This window comes from Chaetodon auriga, chromosome 13 (genome assembly GCF_051107435.1).
Source record: "Chaetodon auriga isolate fChaAug3 chromosome 13, fChaAug3.hap1, whole genome shotgun sequence".
Classification (NCBI taxonomy): Eukaryota; Metazoa; Chordata; class Actinopteri; order Chaetodontiformes; family Chaetodontidae; genus Chaetodon; species Chaetodon auriga.
The window spans coordinates 1,312,408-1,327,510 of record NC_135086.1 but is presented as its reverse complement, the minus strand read 5'-3'; the positions used below and the strand labels follow the sequence as shown (position 1 = coordinate 1,327,510).

At 45.8% G+C, this 15,103-nt stretch overlaps 1 protein-coding gene across 1 annotated transcript in view; it reads left to right on the top strand.

The window, feature by feature from the left end:
• Positions 1-15,103, top strand: part of LOC143330788 (titin-like) — a 206,767-nt gene that overhangs the window by 144,353 nt on the left and 47,311 nt on the right. The window contains exons 187-210 of the mRNA XM_076747548.1: positions 135-2,139; positions 2,272-2,959; positions 3,067-3,331; positions 3,512-3,838; positions 3,928-4,212; positions 4,321-4,620; positions 4,737-5,039; positions 5,204-5,479; positions 5,613-5,912; positions 5,996-6,298; positions 6,725-7,024; positions 7,114-7,401; positions 7,496-7,798; positions 8,068-8,370; positions 8,532-8,837; positions 9,664-9,951; positions 10,555-10,845; positions 11,513-11,800; positions 11,900-12,487; positions 13,047-13,151; positions 13,245-13,442; positions 13,530-13,826; positions 13,988-14,575; positions 14,766-15,068. Coding sequence (XP_076603663.1) covers positions 135-2,139; positions 2,272-2,959; positions 3,067-3,331; positions 3,512-3,838; positions 3,928-4,212; positions 4,321-4,620; positions 4,737-5,039; positions 5,204-5,479; positions 5,613-5,912; positions 5,996-6,298; positions 6,725-7,024; positions 7,114-7,401; positions 7,496-7,798; positions 8,068-8,370; positions 8,532-8,837; positions 9,664-9,951; positions 10,555-10,845; positions 11,513-11,800; positions 11,900-12,487; positions 13,047-13,151; positions 13,245-13,442; positions 13,530-13,826; positions 13,988-14,575; positions 14,766-15,068 — 9,498 coding nt within the window. The remainder of the gene's footprint in view (positions 1-134; positions 2,140-2,271; positions 2,960-3,066; positions 3,332-3,511; positions 3,839-3,927; positions 4,213-4,320; positions 4,621-4,736; positions 5,040-5,203; positions 5,480-5,612; positions 5,913-5,995; positions 6,299-6,724; positions 7,025-7,113; positions 7,402-7,495; positions 7,799-8,067; positions 8,371-8,531; positions 8,838-9,663; positions 9,952-10,554; positions 10,846-11,512; positions 11,801-11,899; positions 12,488-13,046; positions 13,152-13,244; positions 13,443-13,529; positions 13,827-13,987; positions 14,576-14,765; positions 15,069-15,103) is intronic.

Below are 15,103 nucleotides of genomic sequence, written 5' to 3'. Positions count from 1 at the left end.
ATGTTGGTGCTTGAAGAAATGTCATAGATGTACCTCTGTCTGGTGAACTGTCAGTTAATATTGGTTGTTTGAGTGTCACTAAATATAATGACTTAAGAAGCACAAGGTAACCTCCTCTGCCTGCACGTTCACAGTGCCTCCAATTGTCGAGGTGGATGTTAAGCTCACTGAAGGCATCATTGTGAAGGCTGGCACCACCATCAGGCTGCCAGCAATTATGAGAGGAATCCCCATTCCCACAGCCAAGTGGTCTATTGAAGGAGAGGAGATCACCAGCCAAGGCAACATCAAGATTGACACTGACAACTTCTCCACTGTACTCAGCATTAATGAGTGCACCAGGAACCACACTGGCACATACCTGCTCACTGTGTCCAATCCAGCTGGAACCAAGACAGTGGCCCTGATTGTCACTGTTCTGGATGTTCCTGCTGCTCCTATTGGACCTGCCAATATCCTGGAGGTCACTCCAGATTCCATGATGATTGAATGGCGCCCTCCCAAGGATGACGGTGGAAGCCCTATCACCAACTACATTGTGGAGAAGAGAGAGTCAAACAAGGAGACCTGGGGAGGTGTGAGCTCTGGCAGCCTTGCCACCAAGCTCAATATCACCCGTCTGCAGAAGGGAGTGGAGTATGTGGTTCGCATCCGTGCTGAGAACAAGATGGGTATAGGCGCTCCTCTGGAGAGCAAGCCCTGTGTTGCTGAGCACTCCTTCATGCCACCCAGCCAGCCTGGTAAGCCACAGACCTCTGATATCTCAGAGGATGCTGTTACAGTCAGTTGGACAATGCCACTGACTGATGGTGGCAGCCAGATCACTGGCTACATCATTGAGCGTAGACACAAAGGAGGAAAATGGATTCGTGTCAACAAGACACCTTGCAAAGACCTGAGGTACAGAGTCCTGGGTTTGTTTGAAGGCAGTGAGTATGAGTTCAGAGTGTTTGCTGAAAATATTGCCGGCTACAGTGGCCCCTCTCCAATCTCTGACCCCTGCAAGCCCTGCAGGCTCCTCACCGCCCCCAGCCCCCCTGTCAATCCCAAAGTTAAGGATTACAGCAAATCCACTGCTGACTTGGTGTGGACCAAACCCAACAAAGACGGAGGCAGCCCCATCTTAGGCTACACTGTGGAAATGAAGAAGGCTGATACTGAAGAATGGAAAAAAGTGAACCTGGATGACTTCATCAAGCAGTGTGCCTATAGGGTGAAGGGTTTGGAGGAGGGTGTGACCTACAGATTCCGGGTCTATGCTTCGAATATGATTGGAGATGGAGAGCCAAGAGAAATCCCAGAGTCCATCACTGCTCAGGATATCCTCATCCCTCCAGAGATTGAGATGGAGGCCACTTGCCGCGAGCGTCTCACTGTGCGTGTTGGACACAACATCAACATAATTGGCTACATAAAAGCCCGTCCTGACCCTGAGGTACTTTGGTCAAAGGAAGAGACAGTTCTGGAGAACAATAAACGTGTCACCATCATTCAGAACTTCCCTGTGGTCCACCTTAAAATCAAGGAGGCCACAAGAGCTGACCATGGCAAATATATCCTGAAGGCTTCAAATGAGGGTGGCGAGGCCTCCTGCACCATCACGGTTAATGTGCTAGACAGACCCAGCCACTGCCAGAATCTGCACATAACCTATGCCACCAAGGACTCATGCATGATCAACTGGGAGGCCCCTAAGGACAACGGTGGATCTGAGATCACCAACTACATAGTGGAGTGCCGTGAGCCCAGCATTAGCATGTGGTCCATGATCTCCTCCAACTGCACCAATCGCAAGATCAAGGCAAAGCTAATGGAGGGCCACGAGTACCTGTTCCGTGTATGTGCTGTGAACAAGATGGGACCAGGACCCTCTGTGGAGACCAAGACTCCTCTACTGGCCATTGACCCCATTGAGAAGCCCGGTGAACCTGAGAACTTCAGAGCCACTGACATTGGTAAGAACCATGTCTATCTGAGATGGAGGAAGCCTGACTATGATGGTGGCAGCCCCAACCTGTCCTACAACCTGGAGTGCAAAGCCAAAGATGCTGAGAACTGGGAGAAACTCACCAGTGGTACTTTCACTGACACCTTCTTCCTGGCTGACAAATGCATGGAAAACCACACGTACACCTTCAGGTAGGTTACTGTGTTCTTACTTTAAAAGGTCATGCTGTTTGTTTTGCAGGGTGTTTTCTCCAAAAATGGTGTTCTTTGAATAATCCAATGTAAATTACTTCTAAGTAATATTTCTTTTCATTTGTTATCTAGGGTTCAGACTGTCAATGAAGGAGGGGAGAGTAATTGGGTGAAACTTGCTGATATTTTGGTGAAGGAGGAGATCCAAAAGCCCGTCATTGACCTGAAGCTGGCTGGAGTTTTGACCGTGAAGGTTGGAGAATCGGTCAGAATGGAGGCTGCCCTGAGAGGAAAGCCCCAGCCTGAGGTCAAATGGATTAAAGACAAGGCTGTTGGCGACAACCCCAGGATCAGCTATGAGACTGGCCCTGACTACTCCAAGTTCCTTCTGACCAAGTCCAGACGCACTGACACTGGAAAGTATATCATCACTGCAACCAACTCAGCCGGCACCTTCACAGCATATGCCAACGTTAATGTCCTGGATGTCCCCGGCCCAGTGAGGAATCTCAGGATTACTGGTATTGGAGCTGACAAGTGCAGAGTGGTGTGGGATTCTCCCGAAGACGATGGAGGTTGTGAGGTGGACAGCTACATCTTGGAGAAATGCGAGACCAGGAGGATGGTCTGGTCGACATATTCAGCCTCTGTAGTCACACCATACTGCAACGTCACACGTCTGGTGGAGGGCAACGAGTACATCTTCAGAGTGAGGGCTGAGAACAAGATGGGAACCGGCCCTGCCATGGAGAGCAAGCCTGTAACTGTCAAGACTCAGTTCAACAGACCTGGACCCCCTGATGCCCCCGAGATCACCAAGGTGAGTAAAAGACTCACATGTATGTAAAATTGCTCACCTAGAATCAGTTTACAATCTAGTTGTAAAAACAAGTTTCTCTTTTACACTGTTATATTTTTGTGATCCAGGTGAGTAAAGATGAGATGACAGTTGTCTGGGCTCCTCCTGAGAATGATGGTGGAAAGTCGATCACCGGCTACATACTGGAGAGGAAAGAGAAGAGAGCGGTGCGCTGGGTGCCATGCACCAAGAGCCCCATCTCCGAGAGACGCATGAAAGTCACCAACCTGATTCCCAACCATGAGTACCAGTTCAGGGTGAAGGCTGAGAACGAGGTTGGCCTGGGAGAGCCCAGCAAACCCTGCAGACCTGTTGCAGCCAAAGATCCCATTGGTGAGTATGCAGTTGCTGTCACAAATCAGTTAACGTCTTCAAACATTTTTGTCAGATTTGTGATCAGGCCAGAGAACATGTAAAGCTTAAGATGTCAGAGATGGACTTGAAAGCTCTCTTCCTTGTCTCTTCTGGTGTTTCATTTTTTTAAAAACTTTGTTTTATTGTCTCTACCTGCAGAGCCCCCTGGCCCCCCTGCAGGCCTGAAGGTGGGTGACAGCACAAAGACCTCAATCACCTTGTCCTGGTCTAAACCTGTGTACGATGGCGGTGCCCCCATCATCGGCTACAGCCTGGACATGAGGCTGAAGAGCGAAGCAGACCCCGAGAAGCCCACAGAGGGCTGGAAGAGAATCGACACCCACGGCCCATTGGTGCTCACAGAGTTCACTATTGGCCAGCTGGATGAGAAGCAGGAGTATGAATTCAAGGTGTCTGCCAAAAACCAAGTGGGCTGGGGACGCCATGCCTACTTGAAGGAGGCAGTCTCCCCAAAGGAGATCCTGGGTAAGAAAAGACCAACAAAGGCTGTACCTTAATGAATCCACTGTATTATATCAAATGACCTCAATATCAATGTTTTCCATTGGCAACAGAGGCCCCAGAGATCGACCTAGATGCCAGTCTGAGGAAAGGTCTGGCTGTCAGGGCCACCTGTCCAATAAGGCTTTTCGCTGTGATCAGAGGAAGGCCTGCCCCCAAGGTTACCTGGAAGCGCCTGGGTGTGGACAATGTGATCCGCCGAGGCCATGTGGACCAGGTTGACTCCATGTCATTCTTGGTCATCCCTGAGAGCACCAGAGAGGATTCTGGGAAATACTCACTGACTCTGTCCAACTCAGCAGGAGAGAAAGCTGTGTTCGTCCGTGTCAAAGTCCTCGGTGAGAAACAGAATAATAATGACAAGATTAATTAAAAAAAAGTTACAGCATTTTTCCACTGGTAAGGAAACTGTACAATCAAAGTGATTTTTACATTTTCCTCTGCAGATACTCCGGGTCCCGTTGGTGGCCTGGAGGCAAGCGACATCACCAAGACAACAGCTCAGTTGGCCTGGCTGCCACCAGAGAATGACGGCGGTAGCCCTATTCTCAACTACATTGTGGAGAAACGTGAAGTGGATAGAAAGACCTGGAACAAGTGCACAGAGGACCTGAAGAAGACCAGCTTTAAAGTGACCAACCTGATGCCTGGTGTCGAGTATTACTTCAGAGTCATGGCGTGCAATAAGTATGGCATTGGAGTTCCTCAGGACTCACCCAAATCTTACCTGGCTGTTGATCCCATCAGTGAGTGTCACCACCACTATGTGAAGAAGTTTAGCATACCAACCCTTCTGTCACTCTGCCTCTGCAGTTTTTTCATTTTCTTTTTCCTCCTAACACCTGCTGTTTGTTGCATTAAGGTGAACCGGACCCTCCGAAGAAGATGGACGTATTAGAGATCACCAAGAATAGTGCCACACTGGGCTGGCTGAAGCCGCTCAGAGATGGAGGAGCCAAGATCAATGGTTATGTGGTGGACTACCAGGAGGAGGGTGCACCCGAGGACAAGTGGACACCTTATTCTGTGGTCAAAGACCTGACCATTGTGGTTGTTGGTCTGAAGGAAGGAAAGAAATACAAGTTCAGAGTAGCAGCCAGAAACTCAGTGGGAGTCAGCCTGGCCCGAGAAGCAGAGGGCGTGTTTGAGGTCAAGGATCAGCTCAGTGAGTAGACTGGCCTAAAGGTCTACCTCAGACTATAGTAACAGACTATAGCATGACTCCAGTGTTTAACTTTTAAGCCAGAAAAATGAAATATTCCCCGATGAACAGAAACTGAGATCATCTCATTAAGTTCTGAAGTAACTTTTGGTGTTTCTTCTTCCCAGTGGCTCCTAAGGTCATCATGCCCGACATTGTGACAGTCAGAGCTGGATCCAAGATGGTGGTTGAGGCCATTGTGGCAGGAAAACCTGTTCCCTTCTGCAAATGGAAGCAGGGCAGTGAGGATGTGCTCACCTCTGACCGCCTGTCCGTTGTAAAGACGCTGACAACATGTACGCTTATCATCAAGAACGTGACAAGAAAGGACAGTGGTTACTATAGCCTGTCGGCTGAGAACAGCACCGGCAAGATCAACCAGATCCTCAGAATCATCGTCATGGGTCAGTTTCAACACCAGATGCTGTTAAAGCTACTGGTTCTAAACTGAAAACAGACAGATGATTATACATAAAATGTGCATGATGATGGTGTGTCGTTATAGTCATTAATGACGCATTGCCTGTGTCTCTACAGACATCCCTGGACCGCCTGAAGCTCCTCTAGAGATCACCGAACTGGATATTGATGCCTGCACACTGCTTTGGAACTCCCCACAGGAGGACGGTGGCAGTAATATCACTAACTATATTGTAGAGCGGTGTGACATCAGCCAGGGCGACTGGATAACTGTGTCCACATCCTGCACCAAAACCAGCTTTAGAATGACCAAACTGACACCTGGCAAAGAGTATGGCTTCCGAGTGCGCGCCGAGAACAGGTTTGGTATCTCTGAGCCCATCTACTCTGAGAAGATGATCGCCAGATATCCATTTGGTGAGTCTGGGCCAAAACGCAACATTTTTAACCAATATTGCAACTATGACACAAACTACTAACTGTTTTGATTGTCCCCAAAGATCCTCCCAGCGAGCCCAGAAACCTACAGATCAACAAGGTCAACAAGGACTTTGTTATCTTGTCGTGGGAGCGTCCCAGCAGCGATGGTGGCAGCCCAATCACAGGATATTGCATTGAAAAGAAGGAAAGGAACAGCCTTCTGTGGGTGAAAGCCAATGAGTCCATGGTCAAAGCAACACAGTACACCTGCACCGGCCTGATTGAGGGTCTGGAATACACTTTTAGGGTGTCAGCACTCAATCAGGCTGGACAGGGCAAACCTTGTAAACAGACGGACTTCATCACCGCCAGGACTGCCGTTGGTACGAAAATGCCCTTCGGTTGATTATGACATGATATATTTCAACTTCATATATTTGTTTTTTTAAAAAAGTTAAGCTAAAGAAAAATGGGATGACAAATTTACAGATTTAGCTTCCAAGTGAGCATCACTACAAAACTAAATTATTATGTGAGATCAAGAAGAATATGTTAACATTTTCACAAAAAAATAAAATGTGAATCATATCCTCTGTGGCATTCTGGACATTTTCAACCAAACCCCCCATCTCTTTGCTGAAGTTAATTTATGGAGCTTTTATTTGAATAATCAGCTTCAAACCATAATGCTCCATGGGAAATGTAGTTTTCAGTCCAGTGACACCAACCAGGTTCACACTCTTGCTCACTCAACCTTCTCCCTTGTTCAGATGGCATAATTGAGTCTACAACTCTTTGTTTCCATTCAGACCCACCAGGTAAACCTGAGCCCATGGATGTGACCAAAAACTCTGTCTCATTGGTCTGGAGCCGTCCCAAGCATGATGGTGGCAGCAAGCTGATTGGCTATTACATGGAGTACACAAAGCTTCCAGAAGAGAAGTGGACACGCTGCAATGCCAACTGCATGAACATTCAGACGGAGAGTTATGTGGTGACTGGCCTGGAGGAGGGCCAGCAGTACCAGTTTAGAGTCATTGCTAAGACCGCCGTCAACATCAGCTTGCCGTCTGAGCTGTCCGACCCCATCCCTGTCATTGCAGAGAATGGTACAACTCCGCACAGCAAGGCAAACTATCACTGACAAATTAAATTATTGACAGCAATGATATTTAGTTTCTCTTCTTCTCTTGTGCAGTTCCTCCTCGTGTGGAACTGGGTGTCAACATGAAGAACCTGATCGTGGTGAAAGCTGGAGAGAACATCTTCCTGGATGCTGAGGTGTTTGGAAAGCCACTGCCCAAGGTGAGCTGGAAGAGAGATGGAGTGCCTCTGGTCCTCGCTGAGGGAATGAAGATGGTGCAGAAGAAACATATCCACCTGCTGGAGCTCTACTCTGTCACCAGGAAGGAGTCCGGAGACTACACTATCATCGCTGAGAACATCAATGGTAGCAAGTACGCCACTATCAAGGTCAAGGTGCTTGGTAAGTTGAACTTAAATTTTATTATAGTGGCTTGTCTATACAAGCATGTGTACTGATAAGCAAAGATGCTAACCTCCCACTGTTCTCCCTGCAGACAAACCGGGCCCTCCAGCCTCAGTGAAAATCACTAAGGTGTTTGCTGACCGTGTTAAGATTCGTTGGGAGCCCCCACGTGCAGATGGTGGCTCTGAGATCACCAATTACATCATAGAAAAGCGTGAGACCAGCAGAGCCAACTGGGCACTGGTCACCTCCAACATCCATGGACACATCACCGACTGCTCAGTAGAGAAGCTCATTGAAGGACACGAGTACCAGTTCAGAGTCAGTGCTGAGAACCAATATGGTGTGGGAGACCCCATCATGACTGACCCCGTCATGGTGAAGAACCCGTACGGTAGGTTTAGACCACGACTGCTGAAGTGCCCTAAGCTGCAGTTCCTTTAGTGACCACGGGATAACTAATTAAACTTCCTCTGCATGTCTCCTGCAAATACATCAGGTCTTGGTCACTTGGGCATGGTTGGAAAAGTTTTCATTAATTAAAACTGTAGAAATACATTTAGACTGAAATGTGCCAATGTGTCAATCATTCATCAACCCCGTTTGAAATCATCTAATTTTTCTGTTCAGTCACTCCTAACTCACTATATTCTCTTCCTTCAGATGTTCCTGGTCCATGCGAGCCACCTGTCATCACCAACATTACCAAGGATTCCATGACAGTGAGCTGGAAGGCCCCGGCCAATGACGGCAAGGCCACCATCCTGGGCTACATGGTAGAGAAACGTGAGGCCACCGAGCTGACCTGGGCTAAGGTCAACCGCCGGCCAGTCATTGACAGGACCATCAAAGCTACTCAGCTGACCGAGGGTTCTGAATACGAGTTTAGAGTCATTGCCATGAACAAGGCTGGTCTGGGCAAACCCAGCGATGCATCCAATGCTGCATTGGCTGTTGACCCTGTCTGTAAGTTTCAACTTTAAAAATCACATTTCAAAAATGAAACAAAAATGTTTCAAACAGACGGGGCTGCAACAATTTTTTCAACGTTATCATTATTGAACTATGTATAGATTTTTTTTTCTATGAAATGTGTTAACATGAAATGTGTCACTGTAATTCTCCAGATCCTCCCGGACCACCTGCCTTCCCCAAGGTGGTGGACTCCACCAAGAGCTCCATCAGCCTTAGCTGGACCAAACCGGCATACGATGGTGGCTGTGAGATCATTGGCTACCTGGTGGAGTGTAAGCGAGCTGAAGCTGAGGACTGGACCAAGTGCAACATCCCGAAAAAGCTCCAGGCCACCAAATTCCTGATGACAGGCCTTATGGACAACACCGAGTACCAGTTCAGAGTAACTGCTGTCAACAAGATTGGCTACAGTGAGCCTAGCGAGGTCCCTGGAAACCACATGGCCAAAGACATCCTGAGTATGCTCCAACTGCTCCTTAACTTTTTCTTATACCACTTAATTTTGATAAATAATCTTGTCTAAATCAAGTATTTTCCCTTTTATTATCACTGAATGAATCATGTTCAGTACAGACATAGTACATAAGTAAAAATTAATGATGAATCATTTACTTGATTAGCTAGTGAAGTCTGCTTTTTCTGGAGATCACCAGTTCATTAGTGAATCTTAATTCATCTTAGGTGCGATCGCTGGTTTCATCCTCCCAAAAATTACATTTTAATTTTAAAACATTTTAAATTTTAAAATCTTTCAATGAATCATGTAATAAAATGAACAGACAAGGCTAATTAAGACACCCTAGCCATGCAGGATGGCTAATTTGATAGCAACTAACAACTAAGAATTAGCTACTGTTACAAACCTGCTATGGCCCCAAACCACATATTTCTCCTCACATTATCTCACATTACCTCATTAAATACAGTCCTGTATGATAGCTATTTCTAATTAAGCTAACTTTTACAACACACAAGGTTGAGCGTCTTCCTTTAACATTTTCTTTTTGGTTATAAGTTATATCAAAATATTTCATTGTGTATTGTGACTCATTTCAGCCAGCAAATAATCTGTACATAAACAACATGTATTCTCAATAATGACCAACGTTCTTGGTGAACTTCATTAATTTTTGCTAACTATGTGCTAGCTAACACAGCTTTGTTGCCAGCCAAATAAGAACAGGATTTTTATAGAAAATCAATTACCTCTGCTTAAGGAGAAAGAGAACACCAAGACAGACAATTGGGATCGGATTAAAAAGTGGTCTTTTGTCCATCTTTCAGTCGCTCCGGAAGCTGAGCTGGATGCTGACCTAAGAAAGGCTTTGGTTCTTCGAGCTGGTGTCACCATGAGGCTCTATGTTCCGCTGAGAGGACGCCCAGCACCAAAGGTCACGTGGACAAAGGTGGATGCCAACCTCAAGGAGAGGCAGGGCCTGCTGATCAAGACGTCAGAGTGGGATACTCTGCTGATGGTTGAAGACATCAACAGATATGACGCCGGAAAATATGTACTGTCACTAGAGAACAGCAGCGGCTCCAAGAGTTACACCATCGTGGTCAAGGTCCTCGGTAAGACATATTATGAGGGAAACTAAATAGAGTACGTACACCCCAGTGAGCATGGGTTTGGTCTGTTGGAAAGAAATCTAGGAGGTTAAAGTTAACTAAATTTGATTGAAAATTCAAAGTTTTTTCCTTTAATATAGGTTGGCGTAGGTCAAGTCTTTTTATGAACCTGCACCACACTGAAAGATAGCTGTTGAAACAATGGTAATATGTAAACATGTCTAAAAACTTTCAGTTTTTAACCAGGTGTTGTCCAATTTTAAACTTATTGTCCAGATGACTTTTCACCTACAAATCACAGAACTGTGCTGCCTGGAACAGTGAAGGCAGTATTAGATGAGGTAAAAAGTGGTAAAATATTATTTTTTGAGCAATATAGTTAGTTACAAAATTAGAAATTGGGCCAGTAAGCTGGAAAAAAATCATCTGATCCTGGGAATCTTAAACTTTTTCACCCCGAAGAAAGAGATGCAAAATATTGTATTTCCTACTCAAAATTGTGACACAATATATTCACTGCCATTACTTGCATTTATGACCTAATATGTGTCTCAGTTGAGTTAACAAAAGCTCTAAGCCAGAGATACTGCTTCTTCTCTCCCTCAGATTCTCCTGGACCACCTGTGAACTTGATCGTGAAGGAGACCTCTAGAAGCCATGCCTGCATCACCTGGGATGCCCCACTGATCGATGGTGGCAGCCCAGTCAAGAGCTATGTCGTAGAGAAACGTCTGGCTGAGAGAAAAGCCTGGACTTGCGTGTCGGCAGAGTGCCCCAAAACCTCCTTCAGAATCACCAACCTGGAGGCGGGACAGGCCTACTGCTTCAGAGTGCTAGCTGAAAATGCCTATGGCATCGGAGAGGGCTGCGAGACCCCCGGCAGCATCCGAGCCTCAGGTACCTACAAGTCATTGTTACTATTTTCTAAATCTAAATTCATTTACAATTATTGTTTCCTAAAAGTAGTCACATTTTGTTATAGTTTCAAACTGGTGGAATCATCACATTATATAAAAAAACCTGTATCTTTTTAATTATAAAATGTTAACTTAATACAATAGTAGCTACTGTCTTGTCTGCAACAGGACCAAAAAACAAACAAGCAAACAAGACAATTTAATCAAAAAAACGGGACCTGAGATTAATGGCTGAGATCAATAGCAAAGACCAAGATGGCTTTGCAAGTGCGGCAGCTCGTTACAGCAGCTCCCACCGTTTTTCTTTGTGTTAGTGTGTTTTTGTGCTTTTCTTGTGTTTCTTCCATCACTAGTCTTGGTCGATCATGCATATGTATGGATGTACAACTGGTGAGACTAGTGATTTGTTTTCTGCTCTTTCTTGGATCACTTAATACTTAATTTCCCCAGTGTGGGATCAATAAAGCTTTATCTTATTATCTTATCTTATCTTAGCATACATATCAAAGTCAGAAAAAGCTATGCCTGAAATTCAAACCTGAGATTGAAGGAACTTGTCTCCAGTACTACAGCCCCATCAACATTGAACACATCTTGTTTAACACAAACACATACTCAATCTTAACTCCTTTCTCCAACCCCTTCAGAGCGACCTGGTCCAGTCACAGACTTTAAAGCCCAGAAGACCACCAAGGACTCAATCACCCTGGGCTGGAAGAAGCCCATCAGTGATGGTGGAAGCCATGTTAGTGCTTATATCCTGGAACAGAGTGAAGGCGAGGAGAAGTGGAAGCAGATCATGAAGGGAAAGAACACTTCACACACCGTCAGTGAGCTGACTGAAGGCAAGGAGTATTCATTCAGAGTCAAGGCACTGAACGAGTCCGGAGAGGGACCACCAACTGAGCTCACTGTCGTCGCCAAGGACCAGTTTGGTAAGAAGTCAGGCTGACTTGACCTGAGTTGCGTTTTGCTACAACATGAAATTATTGTTTACAACTATTTTATGATAAGCAAATTCCTTTGGATTTCAGTGCTGCCTGACTGCAACTTGAGTGGTCTGCATGACAATTGCTATGTGGTGAAGGAGGGCAGCACCACACGTATCAACATCCCCATCATCGGAATGCCCTACCCCACTGCCACCTGGAAGAAAGGTGACGGGATGATTGGAGACACTGGCCGGATGTGCGTGGAGGCATCTCAGGCTGTTACCACTCTGCTGGTCAGAGACTGCCAGAGAGGAGATGCCGACACCTATACCATCAACGTCAAGAACAGTGCTGGCTCCAAGGACTGCAAGTTCCAGCTGAAGGTGGTCGGCAAGCCTGGCATCTGCACCGGACCCATTAAGTTTGATGAGATCACTGCTGATGGTATCACCTTAGAGTGGGCGCCACCCAAAGATGATGGTGGTGCAGAAGTGTCCAACTACATCGTGGAGAAGAGGAGGACAACAGACAACAAGTGGGCTACAGTAGCTTCAGCCATCCAGAAGACCACCATGAGGGTGATTAGGCTCCATGATGGAATAGAGTACATTTTCAGAGTATTCGCTGAGAACAAGTATGGGGTGGGAGAGTATCTGAGGTCTGACCCAGTCATCGCCCAGCATCCATTCAGTGAGTATCATACTCAAATACATTTTGGCCTGAGGCAGTCATGTGTCTTTTATAGGCTGTCTGTTGTTGTTAGTCAATGTGTGTTACCTCTTAAGTGTTAAGCTATAATATTTACTGTAAAAACATTTGTGTTATCTAATCAACTCTTGCATCTTAAATCTTCCTTAAATCAAGCAACAGAAATCAGCTGGGTTAAATTTTTCACCCACTTTCAAGACAATAATGTCATTTTTTCCCTGTCATTTTCTTCATTTTAGTGATCTTCCTTTTTCTCATTTCATGATGCTGACAAGGTGCTCCTTCCTTGAAAAGTTCTTGAATGAGTGAAATCTACGTGATATTTTCTGCAGAATTTATTTTAAACGATGTAGCTTTATGCAGTATTTATAATTGTTTAATAGTCTTTCTAAAATACTGACCCAATCTGCAAAAGGGTTAGGGTTAGGGCATGTTCAGGCACTTGTGGCCATGTGAAGATTTTTACATCTCATGCTGATTTATTGAATGTATTTTCATGTCTTACCTTCTTTCCTCATCGTTCGACCCCTCCTTCCTCCAGATGTGCCCGAGGCGCCCGCCCCTCCACAAATTGTGAGCATCCGCCACGAGTCGGCCATCTTGACTTGGGCTGATCCAAAGGACACTGGTGGTTCCCCAATTACAGGTAACAGACTGTGATAGATAGCAGTTTGAAGTTAAACATGAGTAAATAACAAACAGCAATCATCATGACCAACTGATTTTGTGTTCTCTCTAGGATATCACGTGGAGTTTAAGGAGAGGAACAGTCTAATGTGGAAACGGGCCAGTAAGACTCCTCTGAGAGTGAAGGAGTGTAGAGTCACTGGCCTGATAGAGGGGTTAGAGTATGAGTTCAGGGTGATGGCCATGAACATGGCCGGCCTCGGAAAGGCAAGCAGAGTGACTGAGGCTGTGGTAGCCCTGGATCCTATTGGTGAGTTAACTGCTTTTTCCATAATGTGAAGACCTAAGGTGTTTTGTTTTCTGTATGTCTTAATACATTTGTTTTGTGTTCTATTAGATCCTCCTGGCAAGCCTGAAGTGATTAATGTCACCAGGAGCACAGTCACCCTGATTTGGACAGCTCCAAAATATGATGGTGGCCACAAGCTGACTGGCTACATGGTGGAGAAGCTGGAGGCTGGTGGCAAGGCCTGGATGAAGGCCAATCATGTCAACATCCAGGGGTGTGCCTTCACTGTCAGTGACCTGACAGAGGGATCTCAGTATCAGTTCAGGATCAGGGCCAAGAATGCTGCTGGGGCTATTAGTGTTCCTTCAGAGCCTACTGAGCCTCTGACCTGCAAGGATGAGTATGGTACGCTAAGTAGCAAACTAACTTGGGTGGTTTAGCAGTAAAATGAAATGTTTTTATTTTACTATAACAAATATCAGGGCTTCAACGTCATACTGTTGTGACTTTCAATTCATGAGGTGCATAAACAGTTACAACATCATCTTCTTCCATCCTCTCTGCAGAGCCCCCGACAATTACCATTGACCCAGACATGAAGGACGGTGTATCGGTCAGGGCAGGAGACACCATTGTGATCTCAGCTTCCAAGATTTTAGGCAAACCTCCACCCACTTCTGTCTGGTCAAAGGGAGGCCGTGAGTTCAAGAGCTCTGACATCATCACCATCACTAGCACTCCCACCTCCTCTACTCTGGCTATCAAATACGCAAGCCGGAAGAACACAGGAGAATACACCATCACTGCCAGTAACCCCTTTGGTATTAAGGAAGAACGTGTAAAGGTGAAGGTCCTGGATGTGCCTGGACCCCCAGGCCCCATTGAAGCCAGTAACATTTCAGCTGAAAAGTGTACTCTGACCTGGCTTCCACCAGAGGAGGATGGAGGCTGCTCTATCAAGTCCTACATCCTTGAGAAGAGAGAAACCAGCCGTCTACAGTGGACGAAGCTCGCTGAAAATGTCGTGGACTGCAGATATGTAGCCAGTAAACTGATCAAGGGCAACGAGTACATCTTTAAAGTGTCTGCTGTGAACCAGTATGGCACTGGAGACTCAAGCCAGTCTGGTCCAGTCAAAATGGTTGACAGTTTCCGTAAGTTTATATGGTTTATAGTTTATATAATTTATATAAAAAATTAAATTCCAGATACTCATAGATTATAGAAATCCTTGAAGGTATAGGATTTAATATTTAATTTCCTTTCAGTGAGGATCAAAAACTGTGAACCTAAGACTTCAAGGTATAACTGACCAGAATTTTCTTGCATGTCTCATTTCCCCAGGTCCACCAGGTCCACCCTCAACCCCAGAGATTGATAATGTCAGTAGGAACGCTGTCACCATTTCATGGAGGAGACCAGCACAGGATGGGGGAAGTGATATCAGAGGATATTGTGTTGAGCGGAAAGAGAGGAGAGGAATGAGATGGGTCAGAGCTTGTAAGAGGACAGTCCCTGACCTGCGCTTTAAAGTGCAAGGCCTGACTGAAGGAGTAGAGTATGAGTTTAGAGTCACTGCTGAGAACAAGGCTGGATTTGGGGAGCCAAGTGAGCCATCACATCCTGTGATGACCAAGGACATTGTGTGTAAGTAAAACTGGACCTCTCACTTAATTCTGAAA